General features: G+C 44.8%; 1 protein-coding gene across 1 annotated transcript; it reads left to right on the top strand.

The window, feature by feature from the left end:
- Positions 1-862: 862 nt before the first annotated feature.
- On the top strand, positions 863-11,095 carry sprtn (SprT-like N-terminal domain; the record flags this gene model as incomplete). Its single annotated transcript, XM_083642889.1, has 5 exons — positions 863-1,194; positions 2,015-2,114; positions 3,508-3,636; positions 7,350-7,644; positions 10,038-11,095. 5 exons carry the CDS (start codon positions 863-865, stop codon positions 11,093-11,095), a joined length of 1,914 nt encoding a protein of 637 aa, XP_083499015.1.
- Positions 11,096-14,885: the final 3,790 nt, after the last annotated feature.

A 14,885-nucleotide genomic window follows, 5' to 3' on the forward strand; every position in this document is an offset into this window, starting at 1 on the left:
CAAATAGCGTGATAAATAGTTTTCTTTGAAAAGAGAACGCACCTGTTATTAATATTTGTGTCGTGGCATTGACGGCACGTAGGTAGGTAATATGCATAGACTATAAAACAATAATTGCGCAAATTAAATAATAAAACAGTATTTAAACGGCTACAACGGCAAAACCCCGTGAACTGTTTCAGTTGCCAAAGTCATCTACTGTGGACGGCCTACATATCCCAGAATGCCTTAGTGTAAGCGCAAAACCAGCAAAACGTAAACAGAACAAATATTCAAAGCGAAAAGCTACGATAAGTTTGCAAGAGTTATGTCAGTATGAGCCCGGAAATAAGCGATTTTGTTTCAAAATAAAAGCAAAACTTTGACACTTTTCGACAAACAATCCTGTTATGATGTGAAACAGACTTTAACAAGCAGACGATAACTATATTTAATTAACTACAAACGTCTCCTGAATGCATTATTTACTTGCATTATTCAAAACGTTGCAATTATGTCCTTCAATGAAGATTTTGCTTTGGAAAACCATGACCGGAAGTGCTGTTTGTATTCTGGCTGTCTTGACACCGATAATGCGAAGTTGGCGCTAGCTTTGGACTGAGACAGTCATCACTGGGATAATAACGTACGTTCTGAAAAATAAATGTGATGTGATAACCGTTATGCGACTTGTCAGCACGTAACGTTAACGCTAAGTGATGCCACTTGATGACATCTCCATGTAACTTGGGTTAGCGCTAGCTACGGATGACATCTCTCTGTAACTTGGGTTAGTGCTAGCTACGTTAGCTAGTTCACTTAGCTAACAACGTTAGCTAACATTAATGAACTCGTCCCCAGTCGCCTGCTGTGTTGACAAGACATGGATGAGGACTTTGTGCTGGCCATGCAGCTGCAGGAGCAGTTTGACAGTGAATACGACGCGTCGCTGTTTCCACCACCAGACAGCTGTGATAATGACGAGGGCTTGTTGGGACAGAGTAGTAAGAAGCGAAAGGTGGAGGTAACGGGCCGTGGCAGCGATGATGTGCCGCCGGGGGGCAAGCCCGAGATGCCGCTGTCCATCGTGGACGCGTCCTGGGAGATGCTGGACCCCAACCCCGATGTCAGAGCCATGTTCCTGCAGTTCAACAGCATGTTCTTCTTTGGTAAACTCAGCGGCGTGGAGGTCAAATGGAGCCAAAGAATGACACTGTAAGTCTAGTCTGGGCACCTTCCACCCCGCTTTTTGTCATGGGGGCGTAAACCCCGGACCCAGAATTAACACCGGATGGCAATGCGCCTAACAACGTCTTTGTTGCCGTTAGCTTGACGCGGTGATGTTACCTAAACTAGAGTCTGATCAAAACAAAGCTAGCGTTACATAAAACAAAACGTTTATGCAATATGGCATCTCCGCCACCACCGCCTGACACACCGGTCAAAACGGTGAAAGAGGATTCTGATACTTGGGTCAAATTGTCAAGTTAACGTGAAAGTTGACGAGCTAGAAACGCTGCCATCCGGTCTAGGGCGGGCTCTAGGCGGGAACCAGTAGGGTGACAAAATCAATTGTGGGCGGGAGCCAGGCTCTTTCTCGCCGAGAAGAGCCTGGTGACGCGAGGTTACTGTAAGTCACCTCTCTCTCTCTCTCTCTCTCTCTCTCTCTCTCTCTCTCTCTCTCTCTCTCTCTCTCTCTCTCTCACACACACACAAATTACATAAATCCCCTCATACTACTGGGGAACGTATGTCTATGTATAATCTGCATATCAAGGCAAGTAACTAGAGCACATAATGTCACACATTCCTTACCCCTTTCTTACACAGAATCTCACACCAAACTCCATTCAAAAATGTTGGAATGTTGCAGTTAATGTTGCCGTTAAGTTGAATCGACGTGCTGCTTTTAACATGCATGTCAAATGAAAGAGTGGCTCAATGATTCAGAGAAAGCCTTGGGTTACATTTGATGGGGCATATGTACCTTGGTTTGAAAGAAGTATGTGTCCTAATATATCTCCCCTCCCTTTAGATGTGCTGGTGTGTGCTCTTATGAGGGCCGAGGTGGACTGTGCTCAATCAGACTCAGCGAGCCCCTGCTGAAGCTGAGACCCAGGAAAGACCTGGTGCAGGTGAGGTGGATCATTACCTTACAGAGAGATGTCAAGTGGGCCAGACAAAGAAAAGCAATGCATAATAAGTATAAATAATAACACTTTCAAATGTCCCAATTTCTTTTAGTGTAAAGAATTAGGCCTATGGGTAGTTTTTAAGAATACAGTTTCACATAGGGTTATCTCAGCTACCTACCATAGGCCTATTATATCAAGTCTACTGTCTGTAACTAAGCATTATTAGAGTTGACGACAACTGTGCAATTCTCTCAATATTCAAGGATAATGAAAATAGTTTTCCATTGATTTAGTGATGCATGCAGAAAACATGAATAGGCTAGTTAATATTGTAAATAATATTAATATTGTATCCAGTAGAAGACTGGATGTAGCGGTCTCCCAGGTCCAAGCTACAATGTGAGAAACTGCACATGGAGCTGGAAGTGCTGAAAAAGAACAAGTCTGCTCAGTCAAAACTTCCTAGATAGACAGACAATAAAGGTCATACAAAATCATGCACAGAACTGTTACGTATGTTTATGATATTATATGTAACCTGTTATTATATATCGTCGCTGTCGCGCCAGGACCTCGAATCTCCAAAACAGCAACTTTTCAGGAAGTAAAAAAAACCTGTTTGCTCTTAAAATACTGAACCAAACGTCGTCAAAGTTGGTACATGTCTTAATTATAGTTAGTTTCCCGCTGAATGTGTCATTACTTTATTAATATCTTACCTGGATAAGCTCAAATGATGTTGTTTATATTATCAGTCCGACTTGGAAGCACTCTCTCCCGGCCAGTCAGGCGGGAGAGAGTGGTATGCTCATGCACGAGTCCCAAGCTCCGGGCCGCGGGGGCGCGCGCAGCAGCAGCAGCAGTGCCCCTCGCCTCTCATGGCCGAGGCGGGGGATTTGGCATTGGGATGAGAACAGTCTGACATAACGTAGCGTTAACGTTACTTTATTCTCGTCAAAAACCACTCCGATTTGCATGTTAAAACAAGTTTGCAGCCTAGGAATAACTGGAAAACATTTTATTGATCTATTAACGTCAGAGGAAGCCAGGATTAGTCAAAACGATATGAGAAATACACAGCACGTCTGCCGTGTGACTTTTCCGGGTTTACTGTCCTGCGTGGGGGGGGGTACAGACGGAGGTAGGGGGCGAATTTCGAGGTTTGACTGACAGATTGAGGGCGAATGGCGTTACGAGATTTACTCACAAGCTCGTTTTAATGCTTTTCCATTGGTTGCATTTGGTAAAAACCACACAGAGACGTGAAGGGTGACCAATGGCACTGATTTATGACAAAAAGTAAAAAAGTGACATTCGAGGTCCTGGCACAACAGCGATGATATGCATGTTTATGATATGTATGTAACGTGTTGTTCAAAATCTCTCCCACCAGACTCTCCTCCATGAAATGATCCACGCGCTGCTCTTTGTGACCCAGAACAATCGAGACAGAGAGGGACACGGACCCGAGTTCTGTAAACACATGAACAGGATCAACACGGCCTGCGGGACCAAAATTAGTGTAGGTGCAACTTCCATATTAGCTGGTGGTCTCATCCAGAGAGACATGATGGTCTCATCCAGAGATCATACAGGCTTAGTCTATTGTGACACAAAAAGTGTCACAATAGACTAAGCTTCCATTGACCTTCACCAAGTCCTTTCCCTTTTCACTCCACCGGCAGAACCTCGACGGTCAACTTTCCCCTTTCCTGTTATACTAGATATAACGGGTATATGTTCAAAAGTAACATTACTATCATCTTACATTGGTATCGCAATATTCACTGACACATTACATTGTGTATAATCTTAAGTTAGCTCATGTTAGGAAAATGCTAGCTGACTAGCTAGCTAACGATAAACGCTAAAGATTCAAGGTGTATGTTTGTCACTGCAGTTGCACAAGTACACTCGTGTGAAATTATTACGCCAGGAGGCTCCACAGGGCATAAAAATAGCAAGCAACAACTGAAACATAGCATTAGATAGCACATCCACACAGAGCAATGATAATGTCATTTGAAAAAAGAAAAACAACGATGAGCAATAAGGAGCAACAATAATATAATTTTGAAAGGAGAAGTCAAGTCAAGTTTATTTGTATAGCACATTTCATACAGAGGCAATTCAAAGTGCTTTACATAAAATGCATCACAGGAAAATAAAAGAATAAAAGAAGAGAATAAAATGGACATTTAAAAGCATCACAACAAAACTTAAAAAAAAGAGTATAAAAGTGCATTAAGCAACAGGCGCAGCAGTTGCAAAAAGAGCTAAAAAACTTATAGAGGACTCATTGGGTTTGCATAATAAAGGTGCATAATTAAGGTGTGGAACTCTGTACAAGCCTGCAAAGGCTTCGTTCCCACCTTGCACAGATTTGTACCTTAATTTGTGCTAAACAAATAAACTAAACTAATAATAGAATAAATCAATTTATCTATATTGAGTCCCCCGACATCATGACTATAAACATGACTACACAGTACACACACATAAAACTCAGGTCTGGGTACGGTGTCCTCTTTTCCTCTATACTGCAGTTTGGACGCCAAGCATACCCCCGCTTGTACCTTGCGTCATCTGTTGCCCGTCAACTAGTCTCGCTAGCCAGCCTCTCTTCCCTTCCCTCAGAGAGTCTGGCGCCGTGGAAACAGGCAACAGGGATGAGCCCTCCCCTGCTCTAAAGCTGCTCTCCCATTCGAACGGCTGTTTCGGTGGCAGCAGGATATCCGCTCCCCCGCTTGCAAGCTCTGTCACGCTCTCTCATTGGCTCCGACCATGTCAATCAGAGCGGCTTCCGCTCCCATGTGTGTCGCTGTAATGCTCCCGGCCGCCGAATGTGAAAACAACGACGCTAACTAGCTAGCGTAGAAAGCAAACGGCAGAAACCTACAGGCTAACTCGTTGCTACACGCTGAAAATGGCAAGTTTTGAAGAAAATTTGGATTGTGCAATAAAGAAGGCCTGCTCGGCACAAGTTCCACCCCGAAACTATTTTCCAAGGGCACTAACGCTAAGCACCGCCCAAGACGAGGATGATTGGTTAACCCAAACAGAGCATTTTTTTTCGCAATCCCACAATGGAAACCTGCGGCGCCAGACTCTCTGACGGAAGGGAAGAGAGGCTGGCTAGCGAGACTACCCGTCGACAAACAGGCCGTTTTTTTTCTCTAAACCTTGCTTAACAACAATGAGAACACTGGCAAGGCAGCGCAAGGTGCAATGAAGTGAAAGGTGCAGGATGTCATATTTTTATGCATCAATCAACAATGTAATATGTCCATGAAGATTGTGTTACAATGACTTTGTGATGAATTTGAACCAGAGATGCTCACAAGTCATTTTTTTGCAAGTCTCAAGTCCTTGGTCACAAGTCCAAGAAGTCTCAAGTCTCTTATGGATGAGCTTTCTGTCTTCTGCTGGATCCCATCCGGTCTGCTTAGAACAGGGGTGGGCAACATGTTTTCCCCGAGGGCCATACTGACTTACATCAAGTAAGCGAAGGGCCACACATTGGAGATTATACCTGCCAACACTCCTGATTATCACAGGAGTCTCCCTATTTTTAACCCTCTCTCCCATTGTGATTTGTAATTTCTTGTTCATCTCCTGATATAATCGTGATAACAATCCAATGGCTGTAGCAGATGAGATTTATTAACATAATTCTGCCTTTTATTGAGTTTTTGGTGGTCGTTTTGTTTTTCTTTGAGTCTGGCCCTGGGGCCGCATTTTGCCCCACGCCCCATGCCCCAGGGCTGAGATTACTTTTAGCCTTTTAGTCATAAAGATTATTGAAAGATAGCCTATTCCATATTCCAGACTGAAATGTTTTAACAGAAGTGGAGTATTGGCCAGAATGACATGAACATTTGGACACTTATTCAGCAGGTATCTTGTATGTTGTGTTCAGGTGCACTGTAAAAAAAAAAAATGTTTGTATTTAGCCCATGTGTGGCTTAGAAGAACACTGCATAGTTAAAACTAAGGAATTCAAAGCATGTACTGTGTTATCCTCACTCCTTTATCTATTAGCATACAGTATCAGTATTGATTGGATGACAGTAGACATTTCTTAATGTTATGTTAATGCACCCAAAAAATATATAATTAACAATAAAGATTCTTCACAAGTCACTGTGCGTGTGTGACTCAAGTCCAAGTCCCCATCTCTGACATGTCCAGTGATACAGTACCTACTTATGGCCCAATTCCACCGCAGCTAGTAGCGCGGTCCCGCTCCGCTCGACTCGATAAATGGTCTCATCCCACCGGTAAAAACCGGCCCAGCTCGGTTAGATTTGAGGCTGAGTCGTGCTACTTTTGGTCCCTGCCTCGTCGGGGTTCTATTCTGCGAACCCGGGTTCATACGGTGACGTGAAAACATTGTAGACGACTGATTGGTCAGGCAGAATCGTGTTTACTGTCTGACTGTCAATGCAGCGCTGCATACCAGTTTAGTGGGGGCTTACCTTCTCTTATATTATGTTATTTCCATCATTCTTTTGTGTTGCTGCCTTCGGCGCTGGTGAAATAAAATCGATCTCCTTGCTCAGCTTTAACATGCGCTCCTCGGGAAGCCCTTTGTAGTTGCCTCCGCTAGGCCGCAGGCGAAGCCGCGGTCTTGCCTGTTGAGCTGCCGCTGGGGTTCTCCTCGTAGCGCCTCTCCCGTCCCCGCGCAGTGCATGCATGTGAGTTTGAGTAACAACAAAGTGATATCCATTCTCCTAGCCGATTGTCACATTTGCCCATGTACACTGTAGGTCATTTAGAGGCACCAGTATTTCATAATCAGTTTAAAAGTTCCGTGTATTGATTTCATTTTAACGTTATACTTATAGCCTACTTCGGCAATGGGCGGAGGGCAGATATGCGGTCCCATTGACGACCAGGTGTGGGCGGAGGCAAGTAAACTTGCTATGGAAACAGAGTCTATATCAAGTCGAGCCGAGTAATACCAGATAGAGTGGAGCTGTACTGTGCTGTTATATGTGGTGGAAATGAGCCATTAGTATAACAGGAATGGGGAAATTCTCAACTTCTATTGGAGTGCAAAGCAAAAAGGGGTGGGACTTAGGAAAGGTAAATTCTAAGTAAGTTATGAACAATCAGATGAAAGTGTCATTACAATTCTGACATTCATGTCCTACGGGGATGTAAATGTTATCAGTCAGAACTACGTCTCTCTCATTCACTCTCTCTTGCCTCCCTCTCTCTCTCTCTGTTCAGGTGTACCACTCATTCCACGACGAGGTGGAGGTGTACCGGCAGCACTGGTGGCGCTGCGACGGGCCCTGCCAGAACCGCAAGCCCTATTTCGGCTACGTGAAGAGGGCCACGAACCGGGCGCCCGCTGCCCACGACCCCTGGTGGGCGGATCACCAGAGGACCTGCGGGGGGACCTACACCAAGGTCAAGGAGCCTGAAGGATACAAGAAGAATGGCAAGAAGGACGGTACCAAGGACAAGAAGATCCCAGAGAAGAAGGCCTTAGGAAGTGGAAAGCCGTCCAGTACAACTACAGGTGATCAACCTTACCTTCTATCTTCAGCAATAACACCCATACATGACAACAGGGCTTTTGCCTAGTTTGTCAGCTGGATGTTGTGGACAGGGATTCCGCAAGGATTCTTTCTGGCCGGCCAATGCAGCTGGTATCATTCCAAAATTCCGGCCTTATAGAATATTTACCGGCCCAGTCAAAATGTATTGAAAAAAGATCGATGTAATCATTTTTGAAATACATAACATATTTTTAGCAAATTAAATCTTCATTTTCAAATCATTTTTGTTGCCGTTTATTATTTCTATGCACTGCGGTGCTTGCAGTGTAAAGGAAGCGAGGCAAGCCTCACCGCTCGTTATTTAATTAATTAATTCTGTTTGAAATTACGTTCAGAAATATAATTTAAACAGCAATGAAACACACCAAAACAAAGGCTATGATGCAATCATCCAAAAAATGTGTTTTATCGATATAAGGGCGTCTTCTTTACTCGACTTGGTGGCTTTATCAGTGTGTTTTATGCCACTTTGCTGTCACGTTTAATGAGCAGCTGGTGTGGTGCGCGTGCGTGCAGATGCTCTCAGATTGATAGAGCTTTTGGTGAAGCTGTTTTTCTTACCCACCTTTTCACAGATGCTGCAGAACATTTATCTTTTACATCCACATTTTCAGTCTAACCCATGGGAACTTCTCCTGCCATTCTGCGTTCAATCTTTCGTTCTTTTTTTGCCTTTGGCGGTGGCGGCCGCAGTGTTTCTTCTGTTTCTTCTTCTTCAGGAGTAGCAGGAGCGGGACGCTTTTCTGTCGTCTTTCTGGCCTCGGCTGAAGTAGCCTACTTGCACCATCATAACGTTTTAAAAAGAACTTGCCCAGTGTGCAATGTGTGCTTTGCCATTTTGATCTCACCAAAGATCTGTCGGCCGCCCGCCGCCCGGGATGCTGCTGCAGCGCAGTGTGCGGATGGTGAAGGGCGGCGGGCTACAGTTAAACAGACATCGTCTGCTAGATTTTTCCTTTTTTCACCAAACACTCCACAAAGCAGCGGGGCGAAAAAAAATATATAGGCTATGTATACAAGTCTATATTTAAGTTGTAGCCTATTGGCAACATCACTTAGGCTATAGATCACACAAGATTAGGCTAGTTTATATCAGGGATTTATTTATTTGGCACATTTCCAACCGGCCAATTGAGCGGGCGACCTCTTAATTTACCGGCCCTGTTTGACGCAAATTTGATGAAATTCCATCAAGGCATTCCTGAGATATGGCGTTAACAAGCTGGAAAATGCCGTTGGAGAGGTCACAGTGACTTTGACCTTTGATAATTAAAATGTAATCCATTCATCCTTGCGCCCAAGTCGACGTTTGAGCCAAATTGGAAGAAATTCCATTAAGCCGTTCTTGAGATATCGCTTTAACAAACTTGGGAATGGCATTCGTGAGGTCACAGTGACCTTGACCTTTGACCACGAAAATCTAATCAGTTCATCCTTGAGTCTAAGTCGAAATTTGATGAAACTCTGTCAAGGCATTCCTGAGATATCGCGTTAACAAGCTTGAAAATGGCGTTTGAGAGGTCACAGTGACCTTGGCCTTTGACCTTTGACCACCAAAATCTAATCAGATCATCATTGAGTCCAAGTCGATGTTTGAGGCAAATTTGATGAAATTCCGTCATGGCATTCCTGAGATATCGTGTTAACAAGCTTGAAAATGGCGTTCGAGAGGTCACAGTGACTTTGACCTTTGACCACCAAAATCTAATCAGATCATCCTTGAGTCCAAGTTGATGTTTGAGGCAAATTTGATGAAATTCCGTCATGGCATTCCTGAGATATCGCGTTAATGGGTAGGCGGAAGCATTTGCAAATTGCGGGAGCCAACATGTCTGTTGAGAGACTAGGGATCTGATATAGGTTTTTGAAGACAGATGTTTTTGAATTGAAGTAGCCAGTAACTGATATTTTTGTACTGATAGTCAATATTTTGATCAGTACAAGTATTCAGTGTTGTATTCTCGTCAGGGAGGGAAAGCATCTGGAATAACTAAAACTCTGAAAGCCAGACTCATGAAGGTGGCTTAGCTGGGTTAGCAGGTCCTTAAAGGAGAACTTCACCAAAAAACAATGCTGATTTTGTTTTGCATGATCTCACACATAAAAACTCTAAACCGTTTTGCAGGCATTCATTTACTTTGACAGTTACTTCAACTTCAGTTGAGTTGAGTTAAGTTGTGGACCAGTGTTTTTTTTTTGGAGATGTGTAACATCATGTGAAGTTCGCCTTTAAGGCAAGGTTTCACTGTAAGTTTTACACATATCAAATGGTACGTTGATGACACTGGTTCACCAAAATCTGATTTTTATGAAGAGACCTCTCACTTATTGTTGATCCTTTTCCTCTCCTCAGGTTCTTCTGGGTTACAGGATATCCGGAACATTATCCCATTTAGCGGGAAAGGCTTCCTGCTTGGAGGAAACTCCCACTCTTCCACAGCTTCCTCCCCTTCTCACAAACCACCAGGGCCCGTTGTGAAAAGACCCGTGTTCAGCCCCGCCTCCTCTCCCAAGAAACCCTTCTCCTCCCCCCCATCCTCGCCTAAGGGCCTCCCCTCCCCTGTTCCTTCTGGCCTGGATCTCCCGATCTCCGGCGCCTTGCCCTCCATCAGATCAGGGCTCTCCGGTGGCCAGGTGAAGCCACCCGTAAAGAGATCCGTCGGTAACACTAGAGTCTTCGTCAACATCAACGGCTCACCAGTGAGAATACCAAAACCCCACAGGACTGTCAAGCCGTACAGCGGCCGAGTAGAAATCCCCAAAACCAAGCAAAGGTCCCTTCAAGAGCTCTTCAACAACATGGACACCAAGAAGGGCGAGAGCCGATCTAGCATCTCAAACCCCCCAGCAGAGACAAAACGAGAAGTGCCAGCATCAGCCGGGGGTAGTGACAGCGCTATCTCTGCCTCTTCCCCCTTCTCCAAACAACAAAGTGCCCACGTTTCTTCTTTTCCAACCACATCCAAGGCGAGTCCGAGCAAAGCCAACCACTCGAGATACCCCCCTGTGGTTCAAACAGGAACTACATCTGGCCCCGCAAAACCCACGCAATCCAAATACGCCAATGACTCTGTGACAGGAAGCGACAGCATCTTAGGAGCTTGTGGCGGAGGTCCCGCGTCGAGGAAGAGGCCATGGGACGACCGCAGCGGCTCGGCCGACATCTTCAACTTCTTCCAGAAGACTGTAGGTGGCCAATCAGCAGCGGGCAGGGAGGCTGTAGGCAGCCAATCGGCAGCCGGCAGGGAGTCTGTAGACAGCCAATCAGCAGCTGGCAGGGAGTCGGCCAGGGCAGATGTTGCTTCCTCCTCCTCCTCCTCGTCTTCCTGGCTGACGGTCAGCTGTCCTGTGTGCCGAGCCAAGGTGCAGGAGTCCAAGATCAACCAGCACCTGGATTCCTGCCTCTCCTGACGAGGAGCGGCAGGGATGCTGCAATAACGAGCGCGAATTCGCAATAGTTGTGACTCTATGCAGATGTGCAGGGTGGCAGGGGCAGCCCACTCTACTGTGCCTCTGCCACCCTGCATTTCAAAATCCCTCCCCCCCCCGCTCCCTTTTAACCAAGTGGCATGAACACAAACACACACCTTCATATACACACACACACACACACACACTTGACCTCCATGCCAAATTTCAGCCTCCTGCCCTGCCCCTACCATCCTGCATTTTTTATTTTTAACCCCCCCCCCCCCGCCCTCTTTTAGCCGATTGGCAGATACACTAACGCAGCTTCACACACACACACACACACACACACACACACACACACACACACACACACACACACACACTTGACCTCCATGCCAAATTTCAGTCTTCTAGGGTGAAAACTGTGGCCCGCTAAAGCACGGTGAACTTTTTGAGGACCGACCGAGAGAGAGACTTATAGGGCTGCTGGTGTCAGCTAATGAAAGTGAGCTGAACCGAGTGGAGAGAAGATCCAGAGTCTGCTCTGAGTGGAGAGAAGATCCAGAGAGTCTGCTCTGAGTGGAGAGAAGATCCAGAGAGTCTGCTCTGAGTGGAGAGAAGATCCAGAGTCTGCTCTGAGTGGAGAGAAGATCCAGAGTCTGCTCTGCGCTCTTCATTCCGTACAGTTTCCTCCAGCATTGTTGCTAAATCTCTTTGTAACTCAGGGACTTTTACCGATGCTTCTTCTCACCACAGCTACAGCTAACACAGCTACAGCTAACACAGCAGGATAGAGACACTTTTCACTGTGCTTTTACATTGATTTTACAACGGCTAAGAGGTGTCCTCACTGTAAGCCATGGCCTCTCTGGGATTATTGCTTCATTTGAAACCGAGCTTATTTCCTGTCAGCTGTTGTATTAGCAAACACTGCAACAGGAAGTCATCTAGGGTCCATTTAGAATGTTTATGAGGCCATTTACACCTGGCGTTAACATGCGTTTTCTGTGATCAGATTGTAATCAGATTGTGTTTTATTACCGTACTTGAAATTACAGGTGTAAACACCCCCCGAAACACATTGAAGAAGGATTGCGATCTGATCGGCCAAACCACCTCCGGAGGTGGTCAGGGATGCATTGTGTAGTACACATTGAACACAAGTGTAAATGCAATGTGTCCTCTCAATCTGGATACAACAACTTTATGCGGATTGAGAGGACAACCATGTCTGCAATCTGATGGCAGAAAACGCATGTTAACGCCAGGTGTAAATGGCCTCTGTGTTGTCAAGTTAAAACCATTTTATTAGCTGTGATTGATTTGAACAGAAATTGAGAATTGACTGAATTTTTACGTAACCAACAATACTGTTTGAGCAGCTTACCGCACCAGGCACGAGCAAAAGCCCTGTCATTTGTGTCTGGTGGCTGGTACAGTAAGTTGCTCTCCTTTACCAGCAACTGAAGTGTTTTGATTGTAAACATGTGGTTTTTAAAAGCACAGAGGCAAGCAAGATGTAAGTAAGCACCTAATACGATTTGGATCAGAATCGATCAGTATGATAGAAAATGATGGGAAAGTGTAGCGGTAGATTCCCTGCCTACCAACACGAGGGTCACAGGTTCGCAGACTTCGCACCCCCCTGTTACCTCTGGGGCGTGGGAAGCCAGATTGGGGGGTATGTGTCCTGGTCGCTGCACTATAGCGCCTCCTCTGGTCAGTCGGGGCGGAAGGGAACTGGTAGGAATAGCACGATCCTCCCACGTGCTACGTCCCGCCGGTGAAGCTCCCCGCTGTCAGGTGAAAAGAAGTGGCTGGCCACTGGCGCATGTGTCGCAGGAAACAGGGTGCTAGTCTACGGCTCTCCCCAGATCGGCAGAGGGTGGGGCAGCAGGGGGAAATTGGCCAGAGAGGAAATGGGGGAAAATCAGAAAAATACTTTACATTCAGCTGTCTTCTGTGCATTTTAAGTAGGGTTGGGCGGTATGTTTGATACCTTTAAAAATATTTACAAATGGTGAAGCAAAGACAGAGACAGACAGATGTGGGGTTTCTGTTGCTCAGCAGCTGTCTGTCACATGACGCCCCATTATGGTCTCTTGTCTCGCTTCGAAATAGTTTGTCTTTTTTGACAGATTATTTATTTGACAAATTACACGTTAATTACACGTTGTTTACAACAAGTCCTGTCATCACTTTCATAGCATCTTCAACCACACAGACTACTGTCTGGACACAAAGTCTGGCTTTCATTATATATGCACACATTGCACAGCATTACCTTTTTTTTTAATGATGTAATGAAATGGATACCTTTTGATTAATTAATTAATTATTCATTTTCAAATACCTCAGTATAAGGTATTCACTTATTACTGCCCAACCCTAATTGCACGGTTATTTTTTGCCTGGAGAGTGACTGTCTGCTGCTGTCTGAGCTGCAGGCGTCGCAGCTATCCTACACCACAGCCAGCCAGTATACAGCTATCCTACACCACAGCCAGCCAGTATAGATCTGGGAACAGGCGTCACAGCTATCCTACACCACAGCCAGCCAGTATAGATCTGGGAGACAGAAGACTGACCTCTGTGCTGATCTGTGGGTATCGAATTTCACACTCGCCAGCTATTTATCCCCTCCTCCTCCATGCCTCCAAACCACACCTGCCTCCAAACCACTGCAGAGTGAAGCCAGCCTCTCCCAATGTGACTCTTCTCATCAGAGGCAATGTCTCATTTTAATGTCTTATTATTCTAAGGATAAGAGCTACAGTAGAGGGAAACTGAAGATGTCTTACTTGTTTTGTGTTTGGAAATGTTTACATGAAAAGATGTTAATTTTACTCAAACATGAGAGAATTTTATGTTCTACTTTTATGTGTTGCCTTTGTTCTATGGCATATTGTTGACTATTTTGGCAAATAAAATGTTTTTCTTTCTTCCTTATGTCTATTTGCCTGGATGTGTTGCAGTATATTTGGCATGATTTATCTTCAATATCTACCAGCCGCCCATTTTGCGATAGACTTACTCTAATTGTCCTTCCTCTTATCTGCCGCTGTGACAACCCTGTTTCCCTGCATTTTCCCCTGTCCTGTCACCTTTTACTTCAATGCCATCTGAATCAATCAAACTTAAGGCTGTTACACGATGCGAGTATACAGCGCCAAATTGCGATGCTAATTTTGTCCCACCTGTCAATTACAGCAACAGATGTGTACGTACGGCACGCGTCGAAAGTGAATTTCTCAAAAATCAACCTTGGTCTGAAAAGATTAACTGCACAATAACACTCAGCATAACTTCGCCGTTGGTATGACTGATATAGGTTTGATAAATATTATTAATCGCACGAAAATAACGCTGGTGTGTAAGGACCTTTAGTACTGTACTGCCACTTTATCATGCCACAGTCATTCAATTGACTGGAAGAATCGTATAATAGTCACATATACATATACACACACATGCACATATAGCTCAATACCCACCATGCTTTACATTACAACTCTGTAATAACATGGTAATACGGAAGTAAAAGTGTGGTAATAAAGAAGTAATCATTAGGGGATGCCAAATGATTGCTGGCGTTGATGATTACTGTCAACACAATGCAGGCTACATTTATTTTAATATGACCATGAAATTATACAGGGAGTTTAGCATTTTGCAGCCCTGATTCAAGGTTATTACACACATACTACCACAAGCTATTACCTGGTTATTACTTTGGTAATTACACAATATTACCTACAGGGATGCAAATTAGTCACCTTTTTCATCCCAG

Source organism: Poromitra crassiceps, assembly GCF_964638095.1.
Source record: "Poromitra crassiceps genome assembly, chromosome: 9".
In the NCBI taxonomy this organism is placed as follows: Eukaryota; Metazoa; Chordata; class Actinopteri; order Beryciformes; family Melamphaidae; genus Poromitra; species Poromitra crassiceps.